A 21,675-nucleotide genomic window follows, 5' to 3' on the forward strand; every position below is an offset into this window, starting at 1 on the left:
CACTAAAGTGTAGGTGAGCAGGTGATACTCGCACCGAATTGATTACCGTTAGATTAATTTGGTTTAATTGATTTAAGATACGAATCTCAAATTTTAACTAATCTAACGACAATTAACCAAGCGAGGGTTAGAATCATCCTCACTTTAGGGCGAGAAAAAAAAATGCAATAAAAAACTAATAGTTCATTATAAGATGCTAGAAATATCATAACTAGTGATTTGTTTAGCTGTTGATAATAAAGAGCATAAGTGGTTCTGATTATGATATATGTACCGTGATATGATAGGTACAAAGCCACCACACATGCTTTTTGTATTTAAAAAGTAAGGAATTTCAAACCCAAAAACATAGGGAATGCATACAGGTACATAGCCACCAAACTATGCTTCTTTTTTATTTATTTTCTTTTGCGTTTTTACCAATTTATACACTAGAAGAAAAAATATATAAATTATAAATGAAGATATAGCAACCAAAATTTAGACCATGTAAGGGCCTCTGTTTGAGTCTCCCATATGGCCTCCAAAATCTTAGGACCGCCCTGGCCAGAGGGTGTACTGAACTTATAGGTTAGGGGCTCATGTGTCCGTACTCGTAGCCTGCCAACCATTGCCGCGCATATTACAGTTTGAGTCTCCCAAGCTGCTAACCGTTTATCATGGGATGGGCTAAGAAAGACTCCTTTAACAGTGCTACTTTGAATTTTAAACTTGCATTCATGCGCGAAGTTTTCAAATTTTATGCTTTGTTCAAAGAGTGTGGGGTATTCCCTACATCACTAAAAAGAGTAAGGAAAGAACATATAAGATAAATAAAGTTTTTATGGCAAAAAAATAGGTTTGATTCACAAGGGGGTGTGATGAATCTGAGAAGGATTGCCTATATATCTTCAGGAAGGAGAATCAAATCGGTGTATTTCTAAGAAAAAGATGATATAATGTAAATGTTGGAACCAAATATGCTCTGTTAGCGGTGGTTGAGCACAAATCCAAGTAATCCTTAACAATCTGCAAAACAGTAAAACAACTGTAAGCAAACCTTAGGCTAGGGGGGAATGTGCTGGCCAAAGGCTATTCGATGGTCAAGGTAGTGAATGATCTTTAAACTCAAGCAATGGGCAAGAGAATTAGAGTGTAAAGATTGCGTTACCATATATGAACCCTAGATGGGTGTATTTATACTGTTGGAGTTTGATTACTTGTGGCGCACGCCTATCCTTAGATTGTATAGATTCCAAGACTTATAGGATTTGATTGTGTCCATATCCAGATCAGATGACTTGTTTTGCGGAACAAGCATGGTCATCCAACGAAGTCGCTAGGAGTGAAAGATTTTATAGTGTTTTTTAGGCTTTACGAAGTGAAGCCTCTCCCCTAAGATTTTGAATGAATTCCCTTAAACTCACATGAAGTCTATGAATCCTTATTAAACTTCATGCATTTATAACTCTTTTAAAGTCCTCAAAAAACTCAATAAAATACACCTCCTAAAGGACACTTAGATAAAGATAAAGATAAAGATTAAAAAGTTAAAAGAAATTGAAACTAAGAAGGAAAAATAGAAAAGCATCTTAAAAAGGAGAAATTGACTAATTAGTCATTGAAAAAAGACCGAATTCAGATGATTAAAATTCTAAAAGAGAATCGGTAAATAAGAAAAAAAAAACTCCTTAGATTACATGTGCATATGATTCAAAATTGGTAAGCAAAATGCCATGTGGGATCCATGCACTAAAGGAGGGATATGTACATTTATTTTTGTTTGACTAAGATGCTTCACTAAAACACCATAAGAAGGTACAATGGACAACTCAAAATGGTCCATTCGAAACACAAACATAAAAGCTTCATCAAAAGATATTGTTGCATCAAAACTATCACAAACAGTGGCAAAGTCAGGAATTGTCTGGAAGAGCGGTGAAATTTAAAAGGGTAAAAGGTCCTAAAAATATTTAGACAACCAATTTCTTTTAGATAGTAGATAATATTAATTCATTCATATTTTATCAATAAAAACAATTTACAACTGTTGTCGCGTGAGGTTTCATATCATGAAACCGTGGCATAATAGGCTCATTACCAATAAAAGCAAAAACATCTATCTCAATATAAACAACCATGCCTTTACTTAAGCATTGATCTCTCATGTTGTTACGCAGTTGTTTTTCACAATATTTGAGGTTTTTAATAAAATTTTTGTTGAAAACTTTTGATAATAGTTCAAAATAATAATAAAAAAGAAGGAAAAAAAATAGAAGTGGCTTGCATCTGTAACATTGTTAGCCACAACAAAAATAAAACTTTGCGTTTCAACTTAAATAGCTGTAAATCCAAGAACCGTCACCTTTTTCTTCCTTCAAGTTTCAACTCCTTTAAACCATTGCCTTATGCAACAGTCGCGACTTGCACCAGAAATGCCAATATTTGGACTTATTTCCAAGTATTCACTGGCAAAACCGATGCTAAACGGGCATTCACTTATATCGGTGGGATAGATTTTCGCCTATAGTAAAGATAAAAAAAAAAAAAGCGCGTAGAGGAGCAATAACATTCTCTGCAGGTTCCGTGCAGTAAAGAGGAATCAAGGGGGCAGATTCTCCCTCTTAGGGTTGATTTCTGACGACCTGAGATGTGGCCACACCTCCTTTGGCCTCTGTTCACCAGCGATCACAAAGCAAAACAAAAAAAAAATCATAATCATAGAAAGATATAAAAAGTTAAAAATCAAGAAAATTGACAATAAATTTGATAAATATTGATGAACTACATTTCTTAGTTTGCACTATAAGGTATTAAAATTGTATCAATTTAGCCTTAACTGAACTAATTGTTAAACTTTCATTAAATATATCAAATAGTGTGCGTAAAGCCTTTATATGGACTAATGTATAAGTCATATTGGCACTAGATTGACAGACAAGAAAAAACTCTGATTTAGAAGTGAAAAAAATATTATTAGACTGGTTGCGGAATGCCTGGCGTTGCAAGATGGCATGTGGTTGGCTAAGGCTAAAGGCTTGACTCGTATTATGGTGGAGGGTGATTTAAAACTGGTGATTGAGTCTATTAGTGGATCCTATAACCCCCCTTGGAGATTGAAGACCATCCTAGAATATATTCGGTGGCTTGCCGGGTCGTTTGAGGAAATTTGCTGAAAGCATGTCCTTAGGAAAGCAAATTTTCTGACGGATACTATTACTATAGTGGGTTATTCGGTCTTTGATTTTCATGTTTGAGATAGAACTCTTCCTTTAGAAGCCCATCAGGCTTTCCTCTTTGATTCTATCCAAACCGGATGCCCCAATGGCTTTTCTCTTTAATGCAGGCATTTTTCTATTAAAAAAACGAAAAAATTAAATAGGCGCAACCAAGCTTTGTAGGTTTTTGTTTTATTTTAGGTTGCTTAGTAAGGTGGGTTATACTCTATACTCTAGGTACAGAGAGAGAAAAGGTGGAAATAATAAATGAATGGAAAGAATGAATAGTAAAAAGCAAAAATAATTAGAAAAGAGGACAATGAACGGTAATTAAAATAAAAATACGAAAGAGAGGGATTAAAAAAAACAAGACCCATTCGATTTTGTGATTTCTGATCTCCTAAAAACCCTACCTTTTGACCACTTGACGGGTCGGTTTGTTACCACAACACACACTCTCTCTCTCCTCCCCCTTCCCCTTCCCCTTCTCTCTCTTACCAAAACACCGGAACACCAAAACAACTCTCCTCTCTCTCTCTCTCTCTCTCTCTCTCTTCAAGTTTTTCTTTCATTTCACTCTGCGCTTTCTCATGGTTTCCCAATAAAACCCTAATCTTTCTCCTCACTCACTCTCCAGGTACTCCAATCAAACCCTAATCACTCTCTTAATCACTCGCTTACGGTAAGATTTTCGGATAACTAGGTTTGATTGATTTGATTTGGGGTTTGTGGATCTGCGTGTTTGGTTGCAGAGAAAAGTTGAAGGAAAAAAAAATTGGGAATTAAGCGTAGGAATATATGTCCTTCAATCAATCAAGGTCGGATAAGAACGAGACGCAGTACCGGAAAACAGGGCGAACCGCAAGCTCTAATCAGCAGCACAGGGGATACACAACATCTTACCCTAAGGGCACCGGCGCCGGTGGGCCCGGCCCTTCCATCTCCTCCAACCGCAGGTGCATATATATATATATATATATGTATATCTCTGTGTGTCTATCGTATCTACTTATTGCATATGTGTCTTTGTGTAGAGTTTGTTTCTGATCAGTTTTACTTGACTTTGAAGTTTTAACAATCCATGCAATTATATTGCTTTTGATTGTAATTTCAAATTTGGGTTTTTTTAAATACGTTTTGGAATTTTTGAGATTGTTGGAAGTTAGGGTTTGATGATTTTTATTTCAAATATTCAGTTATAAGAAGAATAATAACAATGCACAAGGAGGACAATCCAGGGCAAGTGTAACCACTGTAAATACTCAGGATTCCGGTATTGCTTTTGCACAACGTGGCGTTGTACAAAACGGAGCCCATGCACAGCCCCAATTGCATGGTACAGATTTCGAAGTTTCTGTTCTCTTTCATTCTAGAAATTTATATGATAGTGTCGTGATTGTTTTAATAGACTTTTATGGGCAGTTGAAGGAGTTTGGGAATCTGAGATAAATGGTTTTTTTTTTATTAAATCTGTGTTGCCCATTTTGTTTGATTCTCATTTCTTGGCAATGTTTTCCTGTGATTGATCTGATGTAGGAGGTTCTGATGCACCTGTTGCAAGCACAGCTTCCCGTACAGCTGAAGCATCAGCCTCTCAGAGAAGCTCCCGAACTGTTCCAAAACCTCCCACTTCTCAATCTGCCTCCATGACTTCTGACACAAGAACACCCACTACACCAGCGAAGCGTAAGTTCACACTCTGGACCATGGATTTTGTTGTACTCAATGTTGGGGGAATGTTGGCGTATTTTCACTGTCATATAGTAATGTTGTGATGTCAATGCTAGATTCTCTTGGCAGTGTTATCCCAAATAGTTGATTTAGTAATGATTTTAACGTGCTGATATATGATTTATGATATATTAGTAAATGCCAATAATCAGGTTTTAACATTTTCTGTTGGTTTTAGCCCCAGGAGATGCGTCCAAGGGCTTTGCCTTTCAGTTTGGGTCTATAAGCCCTGGCTTCATGAATGGGATGCAGGTATTGTTATATGCTAGCGAACTCTTGATTAAAATTCTCTAATTTCCTGTATTTCTAAGCGCTGAACAAATTATAGCATGTTTTTAAAAGTGGAAAGTTGTGTTCCTTGTAGATTCCTGCTCGAACCAGCTCAGCTCCCCCAAATTTGGATGAGCAGAAACGTGATCAGGTTAGCTTGTTTTTCTTCTCTCTCATCTTCCTGCCTTTTTTTACTGAATAGTCTGATTGGTTCAACTGCACATGATGTTTTTTGGCAGAAGTGTATGTATACAGTAGTTTTTGTCTTCCTATTATGTCCTTCTGTTTACTTGTTTCATGAAATATTATTCTTTGTATATGAATTTAAAAATGACTTAATTTCAATGAGTAATTTGGTATCATTATGCTTTTCAATTTTGTTTATTAATTTGTGAAATCACTATGTCATGCTTGAACATGCAGGCGCGCCATGATTCTTTTAGAGTTGTGCCTTCAGTGCCAGTCCCTACTGTTCCTAAACAGCAGTTACCAAGGAAAGATTCAGCGTCCATTGATCAACCTAATGCTGCTGAGGTTCATATGGTACCCAAGGTTAAAAAGGATGTGCAAGTCTCACATGCACCCCCTCCTAGTCAAACTCAGAAACCTTCTCCTCATCCAATGGCTGGGATGTCCATGCCAATGCCATTTCATCAGCCACAGGTTCCAGTGCAATTTGGTGGCCCCAACCAGCAGATCCAATCTCAGAGTATGAGTGCCAGTTCAATTCAAATGCCAATGCCTATGCAATTATCAATTGGTAGTACTCAAGTACAGCAGCCAGTGTTTGTTCAAGGTCTCCAGCCCCATCCAATGCAGCCCCAGGGAATTATGCATCAGGGCCAGAACATGACTTTTACCCCCCAAATGGGTCCTCAAATACCTCAGATGGGCAACTTGGGGATCAGCATGGCATCACAATACCCCCAACAACAGGGTAGGAAGTTTGGCGGCCCTCGTAAAACTCCTGTCAAGATTACACATCCAGATACACATGAAGAGTTGAGGCTTGATAAAAGGACAGATTCATATCCAGATAGTGGGCCATCAGCCCCCAGGACTCACCCAAACATTCCTCCTCAATCCCAGCCTATTCCATCATTTGCCCATCCTCATACTACCACCTTTTATGCCAATTCTTACAATCCCAGCTCCCTATATTATCCTGCTCCAAGTTCTCATCCCTTAACTAGTAGTCATATGCCGCCCAATTCACAAGCACCGAGGTTCAGCTATCCAGTCAGCCAGGGTTCCCAACCTGTACCTTTCATTAATCCGTCATCTCATAGTACCCTGCCTGTTAGCAAGTCTGGGTCCCTTATGCACAATGTGGTGGATCCACCTAACCTGGAACATGCACGTGATGTACATAATATAAGTGCCTCTGTTCCATCAGCAACTATTCCTGTTGTAATTAAACCACCTGCTGGAACTGTTGGAGAGAAGGTTGTCGACCCATTGCCAAACAGCTCAACTGTTGTTGAAAAGGGTGAATTATCAAAGCCTGTGAGACAATCTGGAGAAATTATCCAATCTGCAGGTGACCAATCCATCCTCAAATCATTGCCGGTGATGGAAAAAATATCTGCAAATGCACCTGCCACTGCTTCAGTTGAAAAACAGGTTTCAAATCTTTTGTCCTCTTCTGCAGCTGCCCCAACTGAGGAGTCTGCACCAGTTGTGATCATCACTGAACCCAGAAAAAAAGAAACTCTTAGTCGGTCAAACTCAATTATAGATCAGCAAAAGAATCCAGGGAGGAAGGGAAATGTTCAACCACAGCTTCAGGTACTTATTTTCAGTATTTTTAGATAACCTTCTAGTTTCTTCTCTTTAACAGTAGCATTTAAATTTGTGTCATCATTTTACATCCTTGATGACAGGTTGTTGGGCAGTCTAGCTCTACATCAAGCGTTCTGTCTCAGTCTGCAGAGCATGGTATACCTTCTACTAGTGATGTTTCTGGCACTGTAGAAGCTAATACAACTCTTGCTCCAGTAACTAGTGCATCTGTTTCAAAGTCAGCGAAGGAACCACTGTCAGATTTTAGTGCTCCTACTGCTGATTGTTTGGAATCAAAGACTGAAGTTATTGGGCAAGGCACTATTCCCATCTCTTCTGAAATATCTGCTCCTGGGATGGTTGTTGGTACTTCAGATTCCGTTCATCGTACTCAACTAGACAGTTCTTTACAACCAGATGAACAAGGACAGCGTGACTTGATGGGGGCAGAACAAAGTTTGTCTGGAAATTACAAACAGGATACTGAAGCTCATGGTATTTCTGCAGAATCCATCTCTGTAAAACCTCTGGAATCTGCTAAAGTACCTGCAGATCATTCTGTTGTGAAGGAAACAGCTAAGGGAAGTACTGTTGCAATCTCAGACACTGCACAAGGAGGGCAGGGCCATTATGAGTGTCTCCATGCAGAATCTGGTGGAATGGATGCCTCTTTAAGCAGAAGTGATAGTATGGGTGGTAGTGAAGTTTTTTTTTCAAAATCTAACAAATTAGAGCAGCATTCTTCTTCTGTTCAAACTACCGAACTTTCGGGTAGAACTTCAAAAACTGAAACTGAAGGTACATGTGAGGAGAATATTGGTGGTGGTGAGGGAAATATTGAGAATATTGGTAGTGGTGGGGATTCTCGTTCAGAGTCAGACTTCAGGGACAAACCTGAACTGAATAGAACTAAGAGTACTATTTCAAAGGGGAAGAAGAAAAGAAAAGAAATTCTTTCTAAGGCAGATGCTGCTGGCGTGACCTCTGATCTTTATGGGGCATACAAGAACCCTGAAGAAAAGAAGGGTATTGAAAACACTGAAAGTATTATGACCAGTATAATTTCAAAGCAGGTAGCTACTGATGCTCCTCAGCAAGATGCTGTAGGGAGAGAGAAAGATGCACCGGTTAAAGCTGAGCCAGAGGATTGGGAAGACGCTGCTGACATCTCTACCCTAAAACTGGAAACCTCAGATACTGGAGAGCTGGTCTGTGGAGTGGATGATTCTGACAAAGATGGACATGAACATGGGGCGAAGAAATATTCCAGAGATTTCCTTATGAAATTTTCTGAGCAATTTACTGAGCTTCCAGAAGGTTTTGAAATTTTGTCTGATATAGCAGAGATCTTGGATGCTAATGTGAATGCTGCTACTTCTATTGATTATGATTCGCTCCCTAGTCCGGGAAGAATTGTTGATAGGCAAGGAGGGGCCGCTAGACTTGACCGTCGTGGGAGTGGAATAATGGATGATGATAGATGGAATAAGGGAGGTGCTGCCAATTTCCGAACTGGCCAAGGACCAAATTTTGGTGTTTTGAGGAATCCACGTGCACCGACATCAGTTCAGCAGCATGTTAGAGGGATCCTGCCTGGGCCTGCTCACTCTGTTGGTCATCAGGGAGGGATGCAAAGAAATAATTCTGATGCTGACAGGTGGCAGAGAGCTACAAATTTTCAACCTAAGGGCTTGATGCCTTCTCCTCATACTCCATTACAGGTGATGCACAAAGCTGACAGGAAGTATGAAGTGGGTAAAGTGAGTGATGAAGAGCAGGCCAAGCAAAGGCAGTTAAAGGCTATACTGAACAAGTTAACTCCTCAAAACTTTGAAAAACTATTCGAGCAAGTGAAAGCTGTTAATATAGATAATGCAACGACTCTAACTGGTGTCATTTCACAGATCTTTGACAAGGCTCTTATGGAGCCTACTTTCTGTGAGATGTATGCTAACTTCTGTTTTTATCTTGCTGGAGAGTTGCCTGATTTCAGTGAGGACAATGAAAAGATAACTTTTAAGAGATTGCTTTTGAACAAGTGCCAGGAGGAATTTGAGAGGGGAGAAAGAGAGCAAGAGGAGGCCAATAAGGCCGATGAGGAGGGTCAAGTGAAACAGTCTGAAGAAGAAAGAGAGGAGAAAAGAATCAAAGCGCGAAGACGAATGTTGGGTAACATTAGATTAATTGGGGAGCTTTACAAAAAGAAAATGTTGACTGAGAGAATTATGCACGAATGCATTAAAAAGTTGTTAGGTCAGCAACAGACTCCAGATGAGGAAGATATTGAAGCTTTGTGCAAACTAATGAGCACAATTGGGGAGATGATTGATCATCCGAAAGCCAAGGAGCACATGGATGCATATTTTGAAAGGATGAAAAGCTTATCGAATAACATGAAATTATCTTCTAGGGTTAGGTTCATGTTGAAGGATGCAATTGATTTGAGAAAGAATAAATGGCAGCAGAGGAGGAAAGTTGAAGGACCAAAAAAGATTGAGGAAGTACACAGAGATGCTGCACAAGAACGACAGGCACAGTCTAGTAGGCTGGCCCGTGGTCCTGGAATCAATCCATCAGCTAGAAGGGGGCCTCCTATGGAATTCAGTCCAAGAGGATCGACTATGTTATCTTCACCTAATGCCCATATGGGTGGTTTCCGTGGGATGCCTGCTCAGGTTCGTGGTTATGGCAGTCAGGATGTCCGTACAGATGAAAGACATTCTTATGAGAGTAGGACCTTGTCAGTTCCCTTGACACACAGACCAATTGGTGATGATTCTATAACTTTGGGTCCCCAGGGTGGTCTTGCCAGAGGAATGTCCATCAGAGGACCACCATCAATGTCAGCTGCTCCTTTGGCTGAGATGCCTCCCAGTGCTGGAGACTCTAGGAGGATGACTGCTGGTTCGAATGGTTTCAGTTCTCTTTCAGAGCGGACAACTTACAACCCAAGGGAGGATCCTGTGCCAAGATATATGCCAGATAGATTTTCAGGTCCAGCTGCTTATGATCAGTCAAGCGTATCAGAGCGTAATTTAAGTTTTGGTGGTAGGGACCTGAGGAGTTCAGATCATAGAACTCTTCCAACTTCACCACCCACACGTGCACATGGAGCAACTTTAACACAAAATGTTCCTTCAGAAAATGTATTGACGGAAGACCGTCTTAGAGATCTGTCTTTGGCAGCAATTAAAGAATTTTACAGGTATATTCTTATTTTTGAGAGAGCAGTCCTTTCTCATTGCTATTTTTTTGGGTTAAGAAACTGTTGTCTCATGCATGCTTTAGACTGTTCTAATTTGTTATGTTATTTTCTTAGTTCAATGCATCTTTCAGATGTGATAGTTCTCTGCTTGCTAAAATAATCTGCCTATGATTTGCTTAATGTGATTGTGTATTCGTTCTGTGTCTGGGGAATGGATAGGACTAAGGAGCAATGGTTGGTCATCTTTCAATTTTTTTGGTCAACTTCAAGTTGCATAAATAGAATCGGGATTGTTTCTCTGGCATTGAATGGACCGCACAGGTGGTACAGAAGACAGAAAGGAAAATAAAAAAAACAATAAAAGTAAAGGAGTTGAGTTAGTTGTTATGGATTTTGTTGTGTGATTACTTGTACGCTATGTTGTAAAGTGGTATACACAATTCGTTCGGACTCTCGGAAATGCAGTTGGTAGAATATGGGATCCATAAGCCAAGCTCAAGTGGCATGGGATGAGTGAGGTGTATGTAGAGGTCCTAATTTTAAATATTTGTTTTAGAAAAGAAAATAAAATAATGTAGGCAGTAAGATTGATTTCTATCTACTCTTAACATTCCTCCTGATAACTAACTCATCTTTAATTGTTAGATCTTGGTTGGAAAATTCACTTTTTAGTTAAACCATATGATTGCAATTGTTCAAATCTTTATGTTTTTTCACATCTGTTGAAAAATATACTTTAGGGTTTCTTTGCATAAATAATGCAGATATGGAAATAAATAAGTTTGGATCATTTTATGCTGTTGAAGATGAAAATCTTTTTTTATCTTTTGTCACGGATGTCTTAATTTTTTGGAGGGGTATCTACCCTCTTAATTTTTTGCTGAATTTATTGTTGTGCATTCATGGATATTGAGAAACCTTGGGAAGTTATTTTGGCATGGAGAATTGTAGACTTTGTACAACATTTGACCTGCTACTTTGGAAACTTCTAGGTTGACTTGAATGCAGTGAGTGCAATGACAAGCAATGTGATATCTAAATGTGTATGGTTTAATTGTGGCCGGTCATGTTTTTCCCCCCTTTCTTCTTTCTTCTTACCATATTAAAACAACTCATTCTCTTTTATTTCTTTTAAAAATAAAAAATAAAAAGAACTCATTCTTGCCCTGATGCATCCATTTGATGTCAGAATCAGACCTATGTATGGTGGATGATCTTAATCTTTGGCATTTAAAGATTTAGTATATATTGTAGATGTTCAATCGTTGGCTTTCCAAGAACTCATCTTAGATGGTGTTCTACATATATGGTTTTTTATTTTAATTATATACTTGCGGGAAAGCAACTCCGCCTATGTCTTACATGGCCGGTCCCAAGCCCGGATAAAGGAGGAGGGGGAGGGCGTCAGGTAGTCGACAGCCGGCACTCCATGACCACGTCGAATCCTTATGAAAATGAATCCAGAACAAAATCGCGCTAAAGCTAGGGCGTCACCCGTAAGTGGCGCGCTGTGTGGCCTGAGCACAGTGATAAGTGAGCAAGGGAAAAGAAGACAAGGGACCTAAACCAAGTGAGGTGCATCAAGGATGAGGATGGAAAGGTTCTTGCTACAGAGAACGCGGTTAAAGACAGATGGAGAGGTTATTTTCATAATCTTTTCAATGAAGGACATGAAGTGAGTGCTTCTTTAGGGGAGTTGAGTAACTCAGAAGAGTGTAGAAACTACTCTTTTTATCGTCGAATCCGGAAGGAAGAAGTGGTTGTAGCTTTGAAGAAGATGAAGCATAAAAAAGCAATAGGCCCAGACGATATACCAATCGAAGTGTGGAAACTTTTGGGAGAGACAGGTATAACATGGCTCACTGACCTTTTCAATAGGATTTTGAAAACGAAGAAGATGCCAAATGAGTGGCGAATGAGCACTTTGGTGCCTATCTACAAGAATAAGGGCGACGTACAAAATTGCATGAACTATAGGGGTATTAAGCTAATGAGTCATACAATGAAGCTCTGGGAGAGAGTCATTGAGCATAGATTGAGGCAAGAGACACGGGTTTCGGACAACCAATTCGGGTTCATGCCAGGGCGCTCAACCATGGAGGCAATCTATCTCTTACGAAGATTGATGGAAAGATATAGAGATGGGAAAAAGGATTTACACATGGTCTTTATAGATTTGGAAAAAGCGTATGATAGGGTCCCAAGAGACATTCTTTGGAGGATTTTAGAGAAGAAAGGAGTACGAGTAGCATATATCCAAGCTATAAAGGATATGTATGAAGGAGCAAAGACTGCCGTAAGAACTCATGAAGGACAAACCGAAAGCTTTCCCATAACTGTAGGATTACATCAAGGCTCATCCTTAAGTCCTTACCTTTTTGCGTTGGTAATGGATGAGTTAACACGACATATTCAAGATGATATTCCTTGGTGTATGCTTTTCGCAGACGATATAGTGTTGATAGATGAAACTCAGGAAGGGGTAAATGCAAAGCTTAACCTTTGGAGAGAAGTGTTGGAATCTAAAGGTCTTCGCCTAAGCCGATCAAAGACAGAATATATGGAGTGCAAGTTCAGTGCAAATGGAGGCCAAAACGAGTTAGGGGTGAGGATCGGAGATCAAGAAATACCAAAGAGCGACCGTTTTCGTTACCTAGGATCTATCTTGCAAAAGAACGGAGAATTAGATGGAGATCTCAACCATAGAATACAAGCTGGATGGATGAAGTGGAAGAGTGCATCCGGCGTGTTGTGTGACCGCCGTATGCCACTGAAGCTCAAGGGAAAATTTTATAGGACGGCAATAAGGCCGGCGATGCTGTATGGCACAGAATGTTGGGCGGTGAAACATCAACACGTACACAAAATGGGTGTAGCGGAGATGAGGATGCTTCGTTGGATGTGTGGGCACACGAGAAAGGATAAGATTAGGAATGAGGATATCCGGGGTAAAGTAGGAGTAGCCGAAATTGAAGGAAAGATGAGAGAAAATCGGTTACGGTGGTTTGGACATGTGCAAAGAAGGCCTACTGACGTTCCGATTAGAAGATGCGACTATGGGACAGAGGTTCAGGGCCGAAGGGGTAGAGGAAGACCTAGGAAAACTTTGGAAGAGACTCTAAGAAAAGACTTAGAGTACTTGGATCTAACGAAGGACATGACACAGGATCGAGCACAATGGCGTTCTAAGATTCATATAGCCGATCCCACTCAGTGACTTGGATTTTCCAAGTCTCCAACCGAGAAGTTTTCCTCACTCGGGAAATTAAGGGAACACTACCCCAACCTACATGCTCCACTCAGAAAGCTTCAACATACAAGCTTTAACAAAAGAAAATTCAAAGAACTTAGCGAAGAAGGCTTTGGTGTATTTAACACAATACGTTGAAATGAAGGAAAGCTTATTTATTGATATCCCCGATAAGCTACAAATATGTACATATACATGAGTCAAAATAAGCACACAAGAGGGAGCCTTCACAAAGGTTGCTTAGGAGAAGTCTCAGCAGTCGGTAGAGCCCTAGAAAGAGAAGGCACCGGAGGGGGATCATTTGGAGCCTCAGTACTGGACAGAACCCTAGAAGGAGGAGGCATCAGAGGTTGATCATTTGGAGCTTCATTACGCGGTACAGCCCCAGAAGACGAAGGCAATAAATGCCTTTGGAACAAACCCACAAATCTCTGATGATCAAGTAAAACCTGACCATCAGTTTCCTTCATCTGGTCAAGCTTCCTCTTCATGTTTGTAGCATAGTCATGTGCGAGCCGGTGCAACTGTTTATTCTCATGCTTGAGCCCTCTAATCTCCTGTTTGAGACTCATCACTTCAGCCGCCAATGATTCAACTTGGCGGGTTCGAGCAAATAGGCGTTGGGCCATATTAGACACAGAACCTGCACACTGAACACTGAGAGCCAGCGAATCCTTAACAGCTAACTCATCAGACCGTTTGGAAAGTAGTCTGTTATCTTTGGGAGTGAGAAGGTTCCTGGCCACCACCGCAGCGGTCATATCATTCTTCATCACGGAATCCCCAACGGTAAGAGGACCAGTAGGGGAGACGAAGGATGGGCGCCATATGTTGTCTGGAGAAGGCGGGGCTGCCTCTTCAACAAGGTTCAAGTCAAAACGACGGTCGGAGGGGCCAGACATTTTCAAAGGTGTTGAAGAGAGAAGAGGTCGGACAAATCAAGATCTTAGAAGTGCAAGAATGAAGCTTCTACTGGTGGAGATTCAAGTGTGCTTTGGAACTTAATGCCAGCCCCTATAAAAATCTGCACTCGACGAAGCTTCAGAAATCGAAGAGGCGCCTGCTCAGAAATCGAAGAGGCGTTTGCTTTCTCAAAAGCTGGGCTGCTTAGAGATCACGAGGGTTGATCTCAGAAATCGAAGAGGCGTTTGCTTTCTCAAAAGTTGGGCTGCTCAAATACCACGAAGGCCGATCTCAAAAATCGAAGAGGCGCTCGCTTTCTCAAAAGCTGGGCTCCCCAGAGACCACGAGGGCCGATCTTAGAAATCGAAGAGGCACCTACTTTTCCAGCCTTTTCCAGCCTTGTCAGTCACACGCACACTCAGTTTTGCGGAAATTATGGGCATTCTGTCAAAGACTTCTGGGGAAGTAGAAAACACATGAATCTTACTGTTCAATCACCCACTTCCCATACGCAACAATAGCTCATGGGTACCACAAATAACTTTGCCAAAGTTCTCTGCCAAAGTTGAGCACGTGAAGCTTGCAGCTCCCACTACATCGCTCTGACCAAGAAGGGTAAAAGAATAGCAAAGAAACAGCACTAACAAAGTTTAGACCCATAAATTTTGACGGTCTAGCTACCATATTATTACCCACAAGGGTAAAGGAACAGTACCACTGCTGGATAATTGGAAAGTCCCTGTGTGTCAACCTCTGTGCTTCGTGGCAAGGTAGACTAGCAAACATGCCCAACCTTTACTCACATTCGAGAAAACACTCCCAATAAGATTGCTTGCTCCAAAATCGAAGAGGCACCGTCCTCCGAATCTCGAGAGCCAGACTCCCAACATGACTACTTTCTTAAAAATCGAAGAGAGGGTAAAGGAACAGTACCATTGCTGGATAATTGGAAAGTCCCTGTGTGTCAACCTCTGTGCTTCGTGGCAAGGTAGACTAGCAAACATGCCCAACCTTTACTCACATTCGAGAAAACACTCCCAACAAGATTGCTTGCTCCAAAATCGAAGAGGCACCGCCTTCCGAATCTCGAGAGCCAGACTCCCAACATGATTACTTTCTCAAAAATCGAAGAGACACTGCTCCCCGAATCTCGAGAGCCAGACCCCCAGCATGATTGCTTTCTCAAAAATCGATGAGGCATCGTTCTCCGAATCAATCGAAGAGGCGCTCGCTTTCTCAAAAGCTGGGCTGCTCAGAGACCACGAGGGCCGATCTCAGAAATCGAAGAGGCACCTACTTTTCTAGCCTTGTCAGCACCTGTCACACGCACACTCAGCTTTGCAGAAATTATGGGCATTCTGTCGAAGACTTCTGGTGAAGTAGAAAGCACATGAATCTTACTGTTCAATCACCCACTTCCCACACGCAACAATAGCTCATGGGTACCACAAATAACTTTGCCAAAGTTCTCTGCCAAAGTTGAGCACGTGAAGCTTGCAGCTCCCACTACATCGCTCTGACCAAGAAAGGTAAAAGAATAGCAAAGAAACAGCACTAACAAAAGTTTAGACACATAAATTTTGAAGGTCTAGCTACCATATTATTACCCACAACTGTAAAGGAACAGTACCACTGATGGATAATTGGAAAGTCCCTGTGTGTCAACCTCTGTGCTTCGTGGCAAGGTAGACTAGCAAACATGCCCAACCTTTACTCACATTCGAGAAAACACTCCCAATAAGATTGCTTGCTCCAAAATCGAAGAGGCACCGTCCTCCGAATCTCGAGAGCCAGACTCCCAACATGACTACTTTCTCAAAATCGAAGAGAGGGTAAAGGAACAGTACCATTGCTGGATAATTGGAAAGTCCCTGTGTGTCAACCTTTGTGCTTCGTGGCAAGATAGACTAGCAAACATGCCCAACCTTTACTCACATTCGAGACAACACTCCCAACAAGATTGCTTGCTCCAAAATCGAAGAGGCACCGTCCTCCGAATCTCGAGAGCCAGACTCCCAACATGATTACTTCCTCAAAAATCGAAGAGACACTGCTCTCCGAATCTCGAGAGTCATACCCCCATCATGATTGCTTTCTCAAAAATCGAAGAGGCATCGTTCTCCGAATCTCGAGAGGCAGATACCACAGACCACTTTTTCAAAGTGCTCTGACAGAGTTAAAACATGTGAAACAGGCAGCTCCCACTACCGTGCTATGACCAAGCAGGGTAAAGGAATAGCATTACTACTTGTTGTTAGGGAGACTCCTATATATGTCGACCTCCATCCCCAACGGACAGGCAGACCTGCAAAAATGCTCAACCCTTCATCATATCTGAGAGGGCACTCCCAACGAAGCCTTTCGAAATATTCAGCTTTCTTTCCCCCCGATAATACCTCTGCAAACAAGCTATACTAGAGCAAGAATATCTCATATCATCAGGGTTAAAAGCAAGAGTATCCCATATCATGCTTTTTCCCTGTCTTTTCTTTTGGCCTTGTTTTTACCTGCAAGACAAGGAGAAAGAGAGCAATCAGTCAGCACTTGGAATCAAGCTTCCAGCCAGGAACTGACTGCCTGGAACCCCTTACCTGATTACTTACCTGGCATTGCTCTCGAGTACTCATCTTCAACATCTTATGTTTCCAGGGAAGATTCCGCATCTGCTTGAGGAACAGATAGGGCAAGTGCGAAGGATACAAGGAAGCATGTGGAGACAAGCGTAACAGCACACGTGCCGATACATTCATTACTCTGTCAAAAGCAAAAGTATCCCATATCAGCAGGGTGGAACGTACTCTAGATTTGATGGACTTGTTTTGACCCTCAAATTCTTCAGTCGGCCTTATACTCTGGAGGAAACCAGAAAACCCTCCATCTCAGTTCAAGAATAAGCCTGTGGAAAGTTACTTCTTCAAAAGCAAAAGTATCTCATATCATCTCTTCTCATTTTTCTTCTCTTTATCCTTCATGCTGCTGCAAGATGGGGAGAAGGTGAACAATCAGTCGGAGCTCTGATTGCTTACCTTGTCTGTCACCTCTTTCAGCAGACCCCCTAGCTCGGCGACTTGGGGGACTCCTACTACATGGTTTGTATCGCGCTTGACCAAGCCTGAAACTACAAGTAAGCTTCAAGTGAAATTGATACATTACCTTGTGCATCTCCACCAGTTAAAGATACCACCCCTGGATGGAGGAAGAGTACTTCCAGAGAAGATGCCACATCTACCTATGAGACAGATAAGGCAAGTCAAGACGACACCACACTCCGATACTTAGAAGTTTCGTGATTACGAGATCATTCTCCCACAATATTTCCTAATGTCATTTGTACTAAATCATTCACTTGTACTCACTAAATGAGAGCTTGAACCTATGTACTTGTGTAAACCCTTCACAATTAATGAGAACTCTTCTATTCCGTGGACGTAGCCAATCTGGGTGAACCACGTACATCTTGTGTTTGCTTTCCTATCTCTATCCATTTATATACTTATCCACACTAATGACCGGAGCAATCTAGCGAAGATCACAAAAAGCGATCGTTTTCGCTACCTAGGATCTATCTTGCAAGAGAACGGAGAATTAGATGGAGATCTCAACCATAGAATACGAGCTGGATGGAAAGAGTGCATCCGGCGTGTTGTGTGACCGTCGTAGGCCACTGAAGCTCAAGGGAAAATTTTATAGGACGGCAATAAGGCTAGCGATGTTGTATGGCACAGAATGTTGGGTGGTGAAGCATCAACACGTACACAAAATGGGTGTAGCGGAGATGAGGATGCTTCGTGGGATGTGTGGGCACACGAGAAAGGATAAGATTGGGAATGAGGATATCCGAGGTAAAGTAGGAGTAGCCGAAATTGTAGGAAATATGAGAGAAAATCGGCTCCGGTGATTTTGAACATGTGCAAAGAAGGCCGACTGACGCTCCGGTTCGAAGATGTGACTACGGGACAAAGGTTCAGGGCCGAAGGGGTAGAGGAAGACCTAGGACAACTTTGGAAGAGACTCTAAGAAAAGACTTAGAGTACTTGGATCTAACGGAGGACATGACACAAAACCGAGCGCAATGGCGTTCTAGGATTCATATAGCCGACCCCACTTAGTGGGAAAAGGCTTTGTTGTTGTTGTTGTTGTTGTTGTATATACTTGCGGGAAAGCAAGCAGAATTGTTCTAAAAGTATGGATCCATTTTGGAATAGGAGGTCTGCACTGGTTTATTATTATTCTTATACACCTCATATATGGTTTATGTTGTTGACAGTAATAACTGTAGCATTGTCTTTGGATGGGTGTGATGTATTATAGAACTTCCTTAAACTCTCGTTAAAGATTTTTCATATGCTCTTCCTCAATTTTGTTTTCTTTCATATTTTCAGTGCTCGAGACGAGAAAGAGGTTGCTTTATGCATTAAAGAGCTGAACTCACCAAGCTTCCATCCGTCGATTATCTCTCTTTGGGTCACAGACTCTTTTGAGAGGAAGGACACTGAAAGACATCTCCTGGCAAAGCTTCTGGTCAACCTTACAAAGAACCATGATGGAACTTTGAGTCAGCCTCAGCTCATCAAAGGGTAGGGAAAGTTTACATCTGCATTTGGTTATTGAAATTGACGGTCTTCTCGGTATTGTGCGTTTTTCTATTATTTAATTTCTTTTATCTGCCCAGGTTTGAAGCTGTTCTGTCCTCCTTAGAGGATGCAGTGAATGATGCCCCGAGAGCACCAGAGTTTCTTGGCCTTATCTTTGCCAAAGTCATTTTAGAAAATGTCATTTCCTTGAATCAGATTGGCCAATTAATACAAGAAGGTGGAGAGGAGCCAGGGCATCTTCTGAAAGGCGGGCTTGCAGGCAACGTTCTTGGGAGTGCCTTGGAGATTATCAAATCAGAGAAAGGAGATAGCGGTTTGAATGAGATCCGTATGTCCTCCAACTTGCGGTTAGAGACTTTTCGTCCCCCAGATCCTCTCAAATCAAGGATACTAGAGAAATTTATTTAGAGATTAGCGATGCTCGTTGAAATCGTGCTAGAAGGAATTCATGGTTAGTGCTTTTAGTAGGGTTCTGGACGAATTTGCAAAAATATTTTTTATGGAGGGCCCTGGGAAATTTATGTAATGGGATGGGATGGGGGGGGGGGGGGGGTTTAATTTCTCCATGTTTTAATGTTATTTCTTAACAATATTTCTGCAGTGACCAAAGGTTCAATTGAGCATCATTTTCTCGTCCTTGTCAATTGTTCTTTCTAGCAATCTTTGTACATCTCAATGCTCCGTTTCTCTTCTTCCGTCGGTTTCTGTAAAGTTTTAGATTGAATGATTTGACTACTTTGGAAGCCTTGTAACCGAAAAAAGTCGATAAAATATGTTCAGATTTCGATTCTGTCCAATAAAGTCGATCGGCTAAGTTGGATTAGAATAGGTTCAGTTTTCGATTCCATACAAAGTGAGAGCGAAAGGCGTTTATGGTTCCTCAATAATGTTCAATTGCCTGAAGATCCTCTGATGTTGTTGCTTTCATTCCGGAACAAAGTATGACGAGAATGCCTCGTACCTTTTGCATATGCAATATCATATGATAGGCAGAACCTGTTTATTGTTCAATTTATTTTCTGTCTCATTACGAAAAGAAAATTGCAGTATTAGTCCTTGTATTTGACCTAATTGGAGCTTTGATCCAGAACAATATTCCTTTATGATGTTATAACTTTTGTTAAAAAGAAAAAAGTTATAAGAAGCATTAAGGGACACAACTTCTAACAACCAACGGTGTAACTTAAAGTACTTGCTCCACATTTTATACAAGTTTCTGGCCAATGCTCATGAATTTTTAAATTAAAGACCAAAACTCCGAGTCAAAATTTTCAAGAACCAATGCTCCATCTCTTATCTCATCCATGCTATACGAAAGAGTTTAAACTCTTGCGGCCACCATTACTTCTTTCTGGTGTTCCTGCTTGCTCGTTGGGAATGAAATGCGCAATGGCAGACTATTGAGTAGCTTGGTATTGACACATTACGGGTCTTGATAAGAGCAACTCCATCCTTGCTTATTGCTTTGGGGATAGGCAACCAAATCCACTCCCTCCCCCTCCCCAAAACGCTCCAACCCGCTCGGGCATTTGGGCTCAAGGGATGCCCGATGGAGAAGCCAGACAACAATTGCCTAGCCCAGCACCCTGCCTATGTGACGCAAGGCAAGACGTTAACCACAATCTAAAATATTCAAACTATTAGAAAATTATAAAATAAAATAAAAACTAATTAAAAATATAAAAAATTATAATTTTTTTTAGGGGAAATTGTAGCAATGGTCCTTCAACTTTATTTTCATGACCATTGGTTCCTCAATTCTTCAAAATGTGTAGCTATGATCATTTTCCTTAACACCGTCAATAAATCCGTTAAATTCAGTCATGTGCGTGGCACATGAGACTGACTGTAAGGGCAATTAAGGAAACATATTATTTCCCAGGTTGAAGTCGATACCATCCCCCAATTGAAACTTCCTCCACGCCCAATTCTCAAATTCCCACCATGTATTGCAGTAATAAGCTTTTAATGAAGGAAAACAACCTCCGAAACTCAGTTTTGAAGCAGTTATGGACGATGTGGTGTGGAAGAGCTTTACTGCACTAGTATAGAGGAGAAGGGAGAAGGCTTTATTGCATTGGTATAAAGGAGAACACATGGAAGAGAAGGCAGTTCACTGAACCCGAGAGCAACATGAATAATTTGGAAGCCACTGCCAATGAGGAAAAAGGCTTGGAGGAAAAGCATGGATGTGTTACAATAGTACCAAGAAGACAAGATGCGGAGGAACGTAATTCCATCGTTGGCAATATCATGACATCTGACAACTCCATCATCCTCTGCTAAACTAACCCACGAAATCGAACCTTAAAACATCCAAATTTCCGATTGCAAACCCAAGTGCACCGAGTATTATCAGTTTTGGAGGGATTGACGATTGAGCATGTGAAATTCCATTCCTGGATTTCACTATTATAATCTACATATTTGTATTATTGAGATTTTATATTATTTTTGAGAAATTATATTAATTTATTTGGATTTAGATTTTAATTAAATTAATTACGAAGTTTGAAGTTTGGAAGGTAATTATCAAAAATTCGTTGATCTTTTGAGATCACAAGTAACATTTTCGAATATGTCTCGAAGCCACGAGGGCATAGGCGAAAGCTGTTTGCGAGTTCGAGTTATAACGGTATAGTTACGAACATTTGAAGTTGTGAACTATAAATTGTGGAATTATGTAATTCTCACATGTGGGTTAAAAGTTAAGGGAGTTTAATAAAAGAGGGAGGGATCAAT

The 21,675-nt window shown here is 40.9% G+C and overlaps 1 protein-coding gene across 1 annotated transcript; it reads left to right on the plus strand.

The window, feature by feature from the left end:
• Positions 1-3,619: 3,619 nt before the first annotated feature.
• LOC103445060 (eukaryotic translation initiation factor 4G) lies at positions 3,620-19,569 on the plus strand. Its single transcript, XM_029105527.2, has 10 exons — positions 3,620-3,834; positions 3,950-4,153; positions 4,394-4,533; positions 4,734-4,883; positions 5,107-5,180; positions 5,293-5,349; positions 5,622-6,986; positions 7,082-10,185; positions 18,721-18,915; positions 19,011-19,569. Exons 2-10 carry the CDS (start codon positions 3,996-3,998, stop codon positions 19,339-19,341), a joined length of 5,574 nt encoding a protein of 1,857 aa, XP_028961360.1. The 5' UTR covers positions 3,620-3,834; positions 3,950-3,995; the 3' UTR covers positions 19,342-19,569.
• The last annotated feature ends 2,106 nt before the right edge of the window (positions 19,570-21,675 follow it).

Source organism: Malus domestica, chromosome 07, assembly GCF_042453785.1.
Source record: "Malus domestica chromosome 07, GDT2T_hap1".
NCBI lineage: Eukaryota > Viridiplantae > Streptophyta > Magnoliopsida > Rosales > Rosaceae > Malus > Malus domestica.

Bases quoted from the DNA above. Each gene is read 5' to 3' on its own strand.
- LOC103445060 (XM_029105527.2), top strand. From the start codon at position 3,996: ATGTCCTTCAATCAATCAAGGTCGGATAAGAACGAGACGCAGTACCGG. The intron at 4,534-4,733 runs GTACAGATTTCG...GATCTGATGTAG, and splicing joins TGCACAGCCCCAATTGCATG to GAGGTTCTGATGCACCTGTT. The intron at 6,987-7,081 runs GTACTTATTTTC...CCTTGATGACAG, and splicing joins ATGTTCAACCACAGCTTCAG to GTTGTTGGGCAGTCTAGCTC.